The sequence below is a fragment of the Eurytemora carolleeae genome, unplaced genomic scaffold, assembly GCF_000591075.1.
Source record: "Eurytemora carolleeae unplaced genomic scaffold, Eaff_2.0 scaffold65, whole genome shotgun sequence".
NCBI classification, from domain to species: Eukaryota; Metazoa; Arthropoda; class Copepoda; order Calanoida; family Temoridae; genus Eurytemora; species Eurytemora carolleeae.
In genome coordinates, this window is record NW_019396032.1 from 43262 (window position 1) to 58335 (window position 15074).

At 33.1% G+C, this 15074-nt stretch overlaps 1 protein-coding gene across 1 annotated transcript in view; it reads right to left on the bottom strand.

Annotated features, from left to right (window-relative positions):
* Positions 1 to 15074, bottom strand: part of LOC111697080 (sodium-dependent dopamine transporter) — a 27217-nt gene continuing 12143 nt past the window's right edge. The window contains exons 7-23 of the mRNA XM_023466962.1: positions 14976 to 15064; positions 13996 to 14093; positions 13502 to 13572; positions 12943 to 13013; positions 12071 to 12138; positions 11000 to 11134; positions 10170 to 10271; positions 9368 to 9443; positions 8206 to 8300; positions 8074 to 8138; positions 6796 to 6874; positions 6544 to 6597; positions 5701 to 5775; positions 4242 to 4318; positions 3935 to 4033; positions 3401 to 3506; positions 1 to 337 (exon numbers count right to left, since the gene is read on the bottom strand). Of these exons, the coding sequence (XP_023322730.1) occupies positions 263 to 337; positions 3401 to 3506; positions 3935 to 4033; positions 4242 to 4318; positions 5701 to 5775; positions 6544 to 6597; positions 6796 to 6874; positions 8074 to 8138; positions 8206 to 8300; positions 9368 to 9443; positions 10170 to 10271; positions 11000 to 11134; positions 12071 to 12138; positions 12943 to 13013; positions 13502 to 13572; positions 13996 to 14093; positions 14976 to 15064 (1435 nt within the window). The 3' untranslated portion in view covers positions 1 to 262. The remainder of the gene's footprint in view (positions 338 to 3400; positions 3507 to 3934; positions 4034 to 4241; positions 4319 to 5700; positions 5776 to 6543; positions 6598 to 6795; positions 6875 to 8073; positions 8139 to 8205; positions 8301 to 9367; positions 9444 to 10169; positions 10272 to 10999; positions 11135 to 12070; positions 12139 to 12942; positions 13014 to 13501; positions 13573 to 13995; positions 14094 to 14975; positions 15065 to 15074) is intronic.

Genomic DNA, 15074 nt, shown 5'->3' on the forward strand with positions numbered 1-15074 from the left:
GAATTGTATAACCTGGCCTAGGTTAAAATAAGAATGGTATAACCTGGCCTAGGTTCTCCAGATCAAATAAGAATTGTATAACCTGGCCTAGGTTAAAATAAGAATTGTATAACCTGGCCTAGGTTCTCCAGATAAAATAAGAATTGTATAACCTGGCCTGGGTTCTCCAGATAAAATAAGAATTGTATAACCTGGCCTAGGTTCTCCAGATAAAATAAGAATTGTATAACCTGGCCTGGGTTCTCCAGATAAAATAAGAATTTTATAACCTGGCCTGGGTTCTCCAGATAAAATCACAATCAAACAAGGATTTCCAGGGCTGTTTATTCTCTCTAACCTATAGTATATCACATCTTTAAGGGACTGACCAGACAATTGGGCAATATCACACGGTATTACTTATTAAACAGAGGATTCTCAAAAATAACAAAAATAAGTAATTTTACTTGTATAAATAAATGACTCAAAAATAATTTCCGACAAATATGCGTCTCTATCTCAGAAAAATTAGTGAGGGGTGAAATAATCATGTGTATGCATTTAAATAAAATTCTATTTGAATAATAATTAGTTGTGTTCATTATGTGAAATTTTACATAGTTACAATTTATAAAAAACACTAGGCTCATCTTCTATTTTAATTGTGAACATTTTCTCTTTGTATACAATGTAAAACAAAAATTCAAAATTTTCAAAAATCGAATTTTGTTAGTGGCAAATTTTCAAAAATTCGATAATCCATGAACCTTTCCTGGGGTCACGGGAGGTAAAACAAAAAGTTTGGGTCAGATCGATTCAGCCGTTTTGACGTTTATTGGATACAAACGGACAGACAGACAGACAAACAGAAAAGAAAAGTATATGTATAGAAATCATTAAAATGGGATTGTTTTAAATGTTGGTAGAAAGTGATCTGTAGTTATTAAATTTATACTTCCCTCAGCAACCAATGATGTTCCCTCTAACAACCTATATTCCTGGTAGTAAAAACTACTGTAGGTATTTGAATGCTTGGATGAGAACCCGGAAATAATGAAAAAATAAGCTCAACTGAAAAAATTCAACTTAAACTCAATTTTAAAATCCATTTATCTTTGCAACCTGAAAACCCTTGGTTTTTGAAACGAAGCCTAATTAATCTGACAGAATTCACGGCTTATAATAACAAAAGTCTACCACATAAGGTTGCAAAAATATAAAACTTAAACATTACTATTAAACACTAGAGATCTGGAGAACTAGAGAACTTGAAAACTAGAGAACACGAGAACAAAAGAACTTAGAACTTAGAACTAGAGAAATAGATAACTAGAGAACTAGAGAAATAGAGAGCTAGAGAACTAGAGAGCTAGAGAACTAGAGAGCTAGATAACTAGAGACTAGAGAACTAGACAACTAGAGAACTAGACAACTAAGGAACTAGAGAACTAGAAAGCTAGAGAACTAGAGAACTAGAGAACTAGAGAACTAGAGAACCAGCGAACCAGAGAACCAGAGAACCAGAGAACTAGAAAACTAGAGAACTAGAGAACCAGAGAACTAGAAAACTAGGGAACTAGATAATAGAGAACTAAAGAACTAGAGAACCAGAGTACCAGAGAACTAGAAAACTAGAAAACCAGAAAACCAGAAAACTAGAAAACTCAAAAACTCGAAAACTCGAGAACTAGAGAACTAGATAATAGAGAACAAGAGTACTAGAGAACTAGAGAACTAGAGAACTAGAGAACTCGAAACTAGAGAACTAGAGAACCAGAGAACAAGAGAACAAGAGAACAAGAGAACAAGAGAACAAGAGAACAAGAGAACAAGAGAACCAGAGAACCAGAGAACCAGAGAACCAGAGAACTAGAGAACTAGAGAACTAGAAAACTAGAGAACTAGAGAACTAGAGAACCAGAGAACCAGAGAACCAGAGAACTAGAGAACAAGAGAACCAGAGAACCAGAGAACCAGAGAACCAGAGAACTAGAGAACTAGAGCACTAGAGAACCAGAGAACTAGAGAACCAGAGACCTAGATAAAAGAGAACTAGAGAACCAGAGAACCAGAGAACCAGAGAACCAGAGAACTAGAGAACCAGAGAACCAGAGAACTAGAGAACTAAAGAGCGTTGATTCTAATTTTTAAAACTGTTTAGATCGGTGTGAATTAGGCCATTTAACAAACTAACGATTAAGTTATAATTAGAAAGAGTGGAGCGTAGATTTAGGATCTAATATAATTAAAATTAGCGTGGTACAGAGGCTCTGTACACTCAATTAAAAGAAAGTTAATATTAAACTAAAAATGAAAAGATTTACAGATAAACGGAAGAAACCTGAGAGGATGTTCTCAGATCTGATAAAGAGACAGATAGATAAACAGACAGACAGATAGGATATATAAACAGATAGATAAAAAGATAGATAAACTGACATGCAGATAGACATACAGATTAATAGACAGATAGCTAGACATATAGCTAGACAGATAGATAGACAGATAGCTAGACAGATAGCTAGACAGTTAGCTAGACAAATAGCTAGACAGGTTGACAGATAGATAAACATAATCTCAAATGAACACTTCTGGGATCTCGAAAATAATGAATGAATTTTGATTGTCAATTGAAACATTAATCAATCTTATATTATTTAGAATGAAGAAAATAAGTTAAACTAACTTAATTTTGACGAGATTTTTTTTGAAATTTTCATGAAAAATTTGCTAAAATGAGTGAAAATAAAAAAACGGTGTATTTCCAGGATAAAAATCCGTACAATTTGAAAAAAATCCGTACAATCCGTACAATTTTAGGGTTACAAAATAAAAAATCCGTACAATCCGTACATTTTGGCCACCCTAAGGTTGTCAAAACTGAAGTATTTGTTTCTTGCTTCGATCTATTTAGACTTTAGAGGGATTAATTGGTAAAATCATAGATTTTGCGTGGGTATGTGTTACACTTATGAAACTTAAGTATACATCTTAAAACTGGGTCAACTTAATAGTTTCGTAACATTTGGCCTTAACTTGGGTTTACCCCTTGAAATCACAAATAAAATTTAGTAGCCCAACACATGTACATTTAAAAACCATTATCAGCTTGTTTCTAACTTCAGTTCAAAAGACGTAATTTGTAAAAATGGATGACTGCGTTGAACTTTAGTAAGACCCATAACAATAATGGATAAAAGACGACTGTTAGACTCTAGCTTTTATTTTGAACAGGTCAATGAACAATGAACATGAAACGTAGCAATAGAACAACGTACGCAGACTCCATTCACTTAATAAGTTGTTTTATAACTACGCTTTAAAAACATATTCGCAGGGGGGGGGGTCATGGGATAAGACTGCTTAAATGTCGTCTTCCTGTTCCACTATGTTGTGGGTCCGACAATATTTAAAAGCCTACCTTATAGACCTCGATGAGCCCGAACGGTATGACTACAAGGATCGAGGAGAGAGATATACACCAACCCAGTACATTAGCCCACACGGGAAATACATATTCACCTTCACTAATATACAAATATTTATAGGAACTTCCTTTTAAATTAAACATGGGTATGTATGATTTACATCAGTACCATTAACATATTCATCTGATATATTGTGTGGCAGATGTGGCCTAATTTTGTGTCTTTGGAAAAGTAGATTAAAATTTTGTGCAACTATCATTTTGTTCTATATCTCCTTGGTAAACCGGATTTTATTCATGGAAGCCTATTATTTATATATATAAATTAGTAAACTCAGGTTTTCTGTTTGTTTGTAAGTCCGATCATAAACCCTTTGACCGATTTCCCTCAAATTTTGATTGTTGGAACAATGAGAATGTTCTTAGCTAAGTTGAGAGGGTTGACTTTACTAGAGAAATATAGGATCCCAGGCAAAGCTGGGTTTCTAACATAGTCCAAAATGAAATGAATGGAAATGAAATATTTACCTTGCTGGAGTATATCCTGCCAACATAAAGATGAGAATAAAGATTAGAAGAAGAGGAGCAGTGTACTTCCAGCAGACACCCCAGTACAATTCTATCCATCTAGGAGTGAATAAAGAAGAAATCTATCCATCTAGGAGTACATAATAGGTTAGTTCAATCCATCTAGAAGTACATGCAAGTAGTTATATCCATCTAGGAGTAAGTAATAGTAGCATAATCCATCTATAAGTACATGATAGAAGTTCAATTCATCTAGGAGTATCAAAAAATACATCCAGCTCTATCCATTTAGGAGAACATGATGTACCTGTTTGTGTAGAGACCCATAGATTTAATATCTTCAAAGAAGGGTTTGGTTCCATACACCCAGGCTATAAGAACAACCTAGACAAATGTAATGTTGAACCTCTAGGTTGGTTTATGTAATCTCATGTGACAAAGTATAAGCTTGGTTATATTATTTTTAAACAATATTGCTGGAAGAATAAGGGACTAACTACCAACTAACCTCTAATATTGCTAGAAGAATAAGGGACTAACCACCAACTAACCTCTAATATTGCTAGAAGAATGAGGGACTAACTACCAACTAACCTCTAATATTGCTAAAAGAATGAGGGACTATCTACCAACTAACCTCTAATATTTCTAGAAGAATGAGGGACTAACTACCAACTAACCTCTAATATTGCTAGAAGAATAAGGGACTAACTAACAACTTACCTCTAATATTGCTAGAAGAATAAAGAACTATCTGCCAACTAACCTCTAATATTGCTAGAAGAATAATGGACTATCTGCCAACTAACCTCTAATATTGCTAGAAGAAGAATGAGGGACTAACTACCAACTAACCTCTAATATTGCTAGAAGAATAAGGGACTTACTACCAACTTACCTCTAATATTGCTAGAAGAATGATGGACTTATTACTAACTAACCTCTAATATTGCTAGAAGAATAAGGGACTATCTGCCAACTAACCTCTAATATTGCTAGAAGAATGAGGGACTAACTACCAACTAACCTCTAATATTGCTAGAAGAGACTATCTACCAACTAACCTCTAATATTTCTAGAAGAATGAGGGACTAACCAACTAACCTCTAATATTGCTAGAAGAATGAGGGACTAACTACCAACTAACCTCTAATATTGCTAGAAGCAGAATAAGGGACCAACTACCACCAAACCTCTAATATTACTAGAAGAATAAGGGACGATCTGCCAACTAACCTCTAATATTGCTAGAAGAATATGGGAATAACAACCAACTAACCTGTAATATTGCTACAAGAATGAGGGACTTTCTACCCACTAACCTCTAATATTGCTAGAAGAAGAATGAGGGACTAACTACCAACAAACCTCTAATATTGCTAGAAGAATAAGGAACTAACTACCAACTTACCTCTAATATTACTAGAAGAAGAATGAGGGACTAACTATCAACTAACCTCTAATATTACTGAAGAATAAGGGACTATCTGCCAACTAACCTCTAATATTACTAGAAGAAGAATAAGGGACCAACTACCAACTAACCTCTAATATTGCTAGAAGAATAAGGGACTATCTGCCAACTAACTTCTGATATTACTAGAGGAAGAATGAGGGACTAACTACCAACTAACCTCTAATATTACTAGAAGAAGAATAAGGGACCAACTACCAACTAACCTCTAATATTACTAGAAGAATGAGGGACTAACCACCAACTAACCTCTAATATTGCAAAAAGAATGAGGGACTAACCACCAACTAACCTCTAATATTGCTAGAAAAATTAGGGACCAGCTCCCACTGTAATCATCCATTAAAACGAACAGATAAAATCCACCCTATAACTTATCAAAACATCTAATCAAGTATCAAACATAATTCAAATATAAATTGCGATTCAAATATTGATTATAATACATCAAGGTTGACGTCAGATTTCACTTGAAACAAATTTAAAGAGATAAAAAGGTTCATCTTACTATTGTAAGTATTGTTTAAAAGGATATTTTTATATAAAATATATTATTTTGAATAAGTTTCCTGTAAGCATATTTGTAATCCAAGATATTTAAAATATTTTATTTTGACTAAGTTTCCTGTAAACATATTGGTAACCCAAGATATTTAAAATATTTTATTTTGACTAAGTTTCCTGTAAGCATATTAGTAATCCAAGGATATTTAAAATATATTATTTTGACTAAGTTTCCTGTAAGCATTTCAGTAATGCAAGGATATTTAAAATATATTATTTTGACTAAGTTTCCTGTAAGAATATTAGTAATGCAAGGATATTTAAAATATATTATTTTGAGTAAGTTTCCTGTAAACATATTGGTAATGCAAGATATTTAAAATATATTATTTTGACTAAGTTTCCTGTAAACATATTGGTAATCCAAGGGTATTTAAAATATATTATTTTGACTAAGTTTCCTGTAAGCATATTGGTAATCCAAGGATATTTAAAATATATTATTTTGACTAAGTTTCCTGTAAACATATTGGTAATGCAAGATATTTAAAATATATTATTTTGACTAAGTTCCCTGTAAGCATATTGGTAATCCAAGGATATTTAAAATATATTATTTTGACTAAGTTCCCTGTAAGCATATTGGTAATCCAAGAAGGAATCCGACTAAACTCACTCCACCAACCTTAACAGAGAATAAGTTTAACAAAAACTACGGTTTATGATTATAAAAATAATTTATAAAAGTATTAGGAAATAATTTATTTAGACATTTTTTTCAAATCAAAATATTATTTTAATTTTGATGATGAACTGAACACAGCTAAATATTTCAGATTAAAATTATAAATTTTAACATCCAAGTAAATAGAAAAATACTTACCACCCGCCATTTATAATTTCTTAGCGCAGGAATCTCATCATACACAGCAGTAATCAGGGATTCAACCATCGTAAACTGACTGTAGAAAAGAAATTAATTATTTATAGATTTAAGTTATTCTTAAAATAATTTATTTTCTCGCACACTTTCTTGAAAAGTCTCGGAAACCAATCAGTATGCAAGTCAATAAAATCTGATGCTAGAATAGCCGACATTTTTAAACAACCACAAAAAAAACTTCGTCTGAATCGTAAATTTGGGGCAAAAGCGCAAAATATTTTTAATTATCATTAAAATATCAATTGCAGTCTAAGACAGTCATAAAGAAAGTTAGAAATATTTTCTACCAGGTCCTACACCAGACAGGTAAAGAGCTAAGAATAATTTCAACCTGTCCCAGCCAAGACAAGTTTACAGCTAGGTAAGATACTTTCTCCAGGACAGTATAAAGCTAAGTAAGATACTTTCTCCAGGACAGCATAAAGCTAGTTAAGAATGTTTTCTCCAGGACAAGTTACATAAAGCTAAGTAAATTGCTTTCTCCAGGACAAGTATAAAGGTAGGTAGCAAAAAGTTTCTGCAAGATAAGTACAAAGCTAAGAAGAAATAGTTTCTTCAAGACACATATAAAGCTAGGTAGAAATAGTTTCTCCAAGACAAGTATAAAGCTAGGTAGAAAAAGTATCTTCAAGACAAGTATTAAGCTAGGTAGAAATAGCTTCTTCAGAACAAGTATAAAGCTTGGTAGGGGTAGTTTCTCCAAGACAAGAATAAAGCTAGGTAGGAATATTTTGTCCAAGACAAGTATAAAGCTAGGTAGAAATAGCTTCTTCAGAACAAGTATATAGCTTGGTAGGAGTAGTTTCTCCAAGACAAGAATAAAGCTCGGTAGGAATATTTTGTCCAAGACAAGTATAAAGGTAGGTAGGAAAAGTTTCTGCAAGACAAGTATTAAGCTAGGTAAGAATGCTTTCTCCAATACAAGTTTACAGCTAGGTAAGAATGCTTTCTGCAGGACAAGTATAAAGCTAAGTAGAAATAGTTTCTCCACAACAAGTGTAAAGCTAGATAGAAATAGTTTCTCCAAGACAAAATTAAAGCTAGGTAGGGATAGTTCTACCTGTTTAAGCCAAGACAAGTATAAAGATAGACAGGAATAGTTTCCCCAAGAAGAGTGTACAGCTGGGTAGGAATAGTTCTACCTGTCCAAGACAAGTATAAAGCTAGGTAGGAATAGTTATTTCAAGAAAGTGTAAAGCTGGGTAGGAATAGTTCTACCTGTCCAATCCAAGGGTAAGAAGCATCATGAAGAACAAGAAAGACCAGAGCGGACTGACTGGCAACTAAACCAGGCATATAATAACTACTATTTATAAAAACATTGTTTAAGAATATTTAATGTTCATCTACCTTAGTGACAGCTGTAGGATATGCAATAAATGCCAGAGCAGTTCCTCCCTCAACCACTTCAGATACATCTACTCCTAGTTCTTTAGCCATAAATCCTATAATAAACAAGTATAGTTCCTCCCTCAACCACCTCAGATACATCTACTCCTAGTTCTTTAGCCATATATCCTATAATAAACCAGTATAGTTCCTCCCTCACCCACTAAATACATCTACTCCTAGTTCTTTAGCCATATATCCAATAATAAACCAGTATAGTTCCCCCCTCAACCACTTCAGATACATTTACTCCTAGTTCTTTAGCCATAAATCCTATGATAAACAAGTATAGTTCCTCCCTCAACCACCTCAGATACATCTACTCCTAGTTCTTTAGCCATATATCCTATAATAAACAAGTATAGTTCCTCCCTCAACCACTTCAGATTAATCTATTCCTAGTTCTTTAGCCATAAATTCTTTAATAAAGTAATAGAAAAGGAGTAGTAGAACTAAGGAAAGAGGGGTGGTTATCAACAGATCACGAACTAGTTTTTTTAAAGTTAACAACTTATGCAATGTAACTAGAGTTGTCAATCATTTTGGATCGTTAAACAAAAGCTTCAAATATTATTTTATAAAGTTGGCTTTTACTTTGCAACATCTTTATCCCCCAACCCAAAAATATGGAAAAACGATTCAAAAATATCTTTATTCCCATCCACACAAAAATGGTAGCGATCCCAAAACGATAGAATTACGACATCTTCTTTATTGCATCGGTTTTTTTTGTTGTTTTTTTATTCATTTATTTTCTGTCAGGGTCAAAATTTGACACGGGTTAAAAAAACCTTTTGACCCTGAAAGAAAATAAGGCAAAAAACCAGCCAAAAATTACCCAAAGCCGAACAAACTAAAGGCACATCCCAAGCTGTAAGTCATTGTAAATTGAGCATTCGCAATTTTAGCTCGGGAAATATTCATTCGCATAGAGTTCACACTGTACACTAGTGTAAAATAGGTTTACTGGCAGTTGCCACTTTTTTAAAGCGATAAAAAAGGATTTCTCCGGCGTCTAATCATTGGTTACACCTACCTAGGATGGAGAAGATTGGTTACACCTACCTAGGATGGAGAAGATTGGTTACACCTACCTAGGATGGAGAAGATTGGTTACACCTACCTAGGATGGAGAAGATGACAAACCCAGCGAAGACGGAAGTGAAAGAGTTGGCAAATGCAACAATTATTGCATCTCTCTGCACAAATATTAAATTAAAATAAAATTCATATTAAATTGCCAAATTCTACTTTTTTTATTACCGAAGCATGAATATTTATAAATAAGAGAAAGAAGCTTCACTAACTACAATTGTTTCATCTATTATACCTTTTATGTAATTAAAGAAACAAATTGGTTTTAACAAAGATTGTCAAATTTTCTGAACATCTGATTTTCAAATTCAAATATCTTAAAACCTAATTTGAGCTCAAACTTTGGTTCAATTAAAACCCCATTTATGCAAAAATGTCCTTTTCTAAAAATGATACTGCTAGACTATACTATACATTCAAATTATTTAAACAAATTCAAACTACACCATTTATATATGTATTTATATCTTTGTGTGTGATTAAATCTTTATAATAATATAATAGAATAATATAATAATATAATAATATAATAATATAATAATATAATTATATAATAATATAATTCCAACTTTACAATATCTAAATCTGATCATATTTAATTGTAAGACATTTTGGTTGACAAGCTATGGAACAAATTAAGTAATAATTTAAGTCATGGCCGTGATTTTTAGTGACAATAAAAGCCCTTAAACCTAGTATTGGTGATGAAGATATCTTAGTTTTTCTATTAAAAAAATATTGATATTTTTGTGCAGTTACTCTTTATGAAGAATTTGATCTTTTACACTTGCATATCAAGAAACGAAGTTTTTACTTTTTAATAGTTCCACCTGACAATTAGCGTTCCTAGGATTATACGATGAGAGAGTGATGAGGCCACCAAAGGCTGGACCCATTGAGTAGAATATTTGAGTTGCTGCATCACACCAAACCTTAACAAAACCAACTTCAAAACATTAAAAGTCCTGGAAAGGAGTTAAGTCTTTGCCACAAACGCAAACGTTCTAATCCCTAAATCTTTGCAGGATGACTGGGAAAACCTTTGATATTTTAAAATTTATAATAGTTAATCCAACAGAATTCATAGTTTCAATAATATTAAAGGTTTTCGACATTATGTGAAAAGATATAGGGATTAGAAAATCAGTATTTGTGCACAAGGACTCAAAATTTTATAGCTATACTCTCTCTGAAGTTGTTTGTAGTTTGTATAGAATAGTCATAAAAAGTATTTGTTCTTTTCTCAATGTCCTGTGTCGGTTTTTCTTACTCGGAGCTCGGAATCGTAACTTTTCTCGAAGTACTCCCAAGTCTCAAAACGAAGAAAAAAGTTTCTATAATTGCATTTTGAAAAATATTTTTCTAACTTTTCCCTGGAGAATCTTCAAATGCCGTTTCAATCATATTATTATATTAGACTTTTCATATCTTGTATATTCTAATTCATTTTTTAATTGTGGCTCTATCTGTGAGTATCTTCTTTTTGTATATAAAAACAATTTAACAAAAATAAAAAACTTTAAGCACAATTTTTTTTTTGTAATTTTGAGCATCCATTAGCCTTCCCTGGGGTTATATGAGGTCCCACACCATTCCGCCGTTTTGACGTTCATTGGATACAAACGGACAAAGTATATATATATAAGTCTAGTACACTTACATTGACGTTTTTAAGCTTGGACCAATCCGGTGTTATGTAGAAATATATCCCGTCCGCTGCTCCAGGTAGGGTTACACCTCGTACCAGGAGAATAATCAGGACTACATACGGGAACAGCGCCGTGAACCAGACTACCTAGAGAAATTTTTTATATATAAGTAGAGCAGTAACTCAGAGTAATAATATCAGTTAAGCAGGTAATAACCTAATTAACAAACTGTGGCGGAAGACGATCTACACCAAGCCGGATATGGAGACGCGGCAAGATGAGCTACAATTCTGCCTTGTCGCCTCAAGATATATAATTTTGGATATTTTAAATTTACAAAATCATATTTAGGTAGTAATAAAGTTATTTATTTAAACCTCGGACTTATCAAACTGAGCGTAGCTAAAAAACAATATAATACTTAGGAATAGGAAACCACCTACACATAGAGAAGGATCATGGGCATAGTTTTTGTGAACGAACTAAATGTTTGACAAGAAACGAAATGTTATGTGAATGACGGCGTCGTTCAGAAAAATAACGAACGGTTTGGACCGTTTAGCGAAATAAAAACAATTGTTTTCTTTTAAACAGCGAGCGTAAAAAAAACAATTTTGTGTTGTGAATATAAAAAAAACTATATAAACTGTTCGAACGAACTTGAAAAACTATCGTTTCTTTAATGAAAGAATTTTTAAAAAAGATTTTGACAAAAACTGTTTTTTTATTATCTGCAATAACGTTTTTTATGAACAAACTTTTAAAACTACATTTTTTACTCAACAAACGATTTTTTCCGACAAACTTTTGAAAAAAACATCGTTATTTTAATTGAACGAACATTTTCTTGAACGAACGATTTTACTGAACGATCGTTAACGGTGAAACGGACAAAACAGATGGAAAATGAACGATATTTTTGAGAACAAACAAAATCATTTTTTTGAACGATTGAAAAAAAGTAACGAAATGTGTCGTTCACAACCGATGAACGAACAAAAAAACCGAACGCACCCATCTCTAACAGGGCATCTAATACTAGATTAACCAGCTTAATATATTGTATTTATCCAGCTCCTTACCTTCCCTGCAGATTTAACTCCCTTGATAAGGCAGGCAAAGCATATCAACCAGCTCAGAAGAAGACAACCTAAACCATATCTAAGATTATGTCAGACCTTACATTGCTCTGCCTGCTTAAAGGTCAAGCACTGCTTACTTTTATATTTTATAACAAGAACTTAACCTTTGTTAAGAAATTGTCCTAACTCTGATCTATCTCCTATCTGAAGAACCTGACCTATCTGAAGAACCTGACCTATCTGAAGAAACTGACCTATCTGAAGATACTGACCTATCTGAAGAAACTGACCTATCTGAAGAAATTGACCTATCTGAAGAACCTGATCTATCTGAAAGGACCTTTCCTATCTTAAAACCTGACCTATCTGAAGAAACTGACCTATCTGAAGAAACTGACCTATCTGAAGAACCTGACCTATCTGAAGAAATTGACCTATCTGAAGAACCTGATCTATCTGAAAGGACCTTTCCTATCTTAAAACCTGATCTATCTGAAGAACCTGATCTATCTAAAGAACCTTATCTATGCCTAGAACCTGACCTATCTCATGAACCTGAAACCTATCTCAAGAAACTGGTCTATCCGGAGAAACTGACCTGTCTCAAGAAACTGACCTATCTCAACAACCTATCCTCTCAAGAACCTGACCACCTGACCTATCTGAAGAAACTGACCTATCTAAATAGAAACTGACCTATCTGAAGAACCTGACCTATCAGAAGAAACTGACCTATCTGAAGAAACTGATCTACAGGGTTACCCACAAAGGATGGAACTGTAAAGACGACCTGAAACTCTTGAATTATGACGATCCCAATGTTTATTTAAGTCTTCTGTCTTACACAGTATTTTTCTGAAGACACACTATACCTGCTAATTTCCAGTTCATATCTCCCATATTATCCAGACTTGAATCTGTTTCCATTAATAGCATACTCCGCCTAGAACGAGAATTTATTAGTACTTATGCACCCCAGTCAGCATACATTTCAATGCAATAATGAAAAAAATACAGAGACTGACAAATTGTATTGTATCACCGTGTTAGTAACTGACACTGTATTGATAAATATGCTGGCAACCGTAGCTAAAAAATTTGCATTGAAGAAGTAATTGTAAGTTCAAAAATGCTGAACTATCGGCTTATTTTCGAGATCAGAAGATTCAGTTAAAGTAGATTAGTGTTATCTCAATCAATATGAAGCGATTAAATGTTTAATCCGAAAAAACAGCCCTCATATTTTCACGATATGTTAGTGATCAGGGTGACTGAGCATTGTGGATTCTGATTGGACTATATATTGAAGATATTTGAGGTGGTTAATCCCAGGAACCATAGATATGGATTAATGCTTTCTGAACGGATTTCCAATATACAATTAAAAGTTCCTAACTCTGTAAACTTATAATTTTAATATATTGTCTAAACCTGAAATATTCTTCGGCAGGTGATTTTCTACTCTTTAATCCTGCTAAACTAATCAACGAATTCGATGATTCCTGAAATTTAATAACTAAAAAATAAATACTTTTTCTTAAAAATTTTGTAATGATAAATAAAAAAATCGTTAAAACCTCAAACTTAACTTTGTATTTTTGTATGACTATGACATTTATCAAATAATGGTAAAGACGTGAAGTGAAATCAAATAGAATTTTTTTGACCAAGGTTAAGGAAATCTCAAGACTAGCTGAAGTGCCCGGGGTTGCCCGCGGAATTTTAAAAGGATTTCGAATTTTGAGAAAAAATCTATTATTTTTAGCCTTTGTCAACCCTTGGATACCCCTGGATATCCTCAATTTTTTTAAAGTCAATTTGGTCCAGCCGATTCGCCAACTCTAACTAACATATAAATATAAATATATGAGCGAAGAACTTTATTATATGAAATATATTGGAATATGAGACGCATATCTAAATACCTTAAAGCAGTGTGTATGATTGTATCCGTCAGAGAAATGTATCTCACAATATTGGGATACAGGGATACAAGTATTATTCCACCAGGTCCCACCTATTCCTAAAAATAAGATATTTTAGAACCTCAAGATATTTGAAAATAAAGGAACTGTAAACCTAGTTTATAGTGGCATTGTTTCAAGTGACGTAGTTGCAAGTGACGTAGTTTCAAGTGACGTAGTTTCAAGAGACGTAGTTTCAAGTGACCTGGTTTTAAGTGATGTAGTTTCAAGAGACGTAGTTTCAAGTGACCTGGTTTCAAGTGACCTGGTTTTAAGTGACCTGGTTTCAAGTGACTTAATTTCAAGTGACTTAATTTCAAGTGACGTGGTTTCAAGTGACGTGGTTTCAAGTGACGTAGTTTCAAGTGACGTGGTTTCAAGTGACCTCTTTTCAAGTGACATAGGTTTCAAGTGACGTAGTTTCAAGAGACGTAGTTTCAAGTGACCTGGTTTTAAGTGACGTAGTTTCAAGTGACATAGTTTCAAGTAACGTAGTTTCAAGTAACGTTGTTTCAAGTAACGTAGTTTCAAGTAACATAATTTCAAGTGACATAGTTTCAAGACACCCTTCAACGAAAGATGATTCACAAAGGTTCAATTTAAACCATATATCTGAATAAAAATAAGGAACAAATTTGTTTAGAAGGGTAAAAAGTTCAGAATATCCTATATTTTCAATGCAGCATGAAATCCATAAGATACTTTTACAGAAAAACAACAATTGAAAATAAATTTGATTTGAAACGTTTCAGTCACTTTAATAAATTAAACGTGGTGAAATTAAACAACCTCTCATTGTCAGATTCAAAAGTTTGACCATTACATTGGGATAAAATGATGATATTTATATCACCCTCAACTTGGAAGCTTTCAGTATGTACTGCAGTGAATTGCAGTACTCTGACAGAATAAATAGTGGGGTTTAGTGGAGAGTGAAATACCTTCAAAGATTCCGTCACAACTGAGATCAAACTCTGGAGTAAAACAGTCTGGAGTATTGAACCAGTTATCACAACCTTCCCATTCTAACCTTAATATAT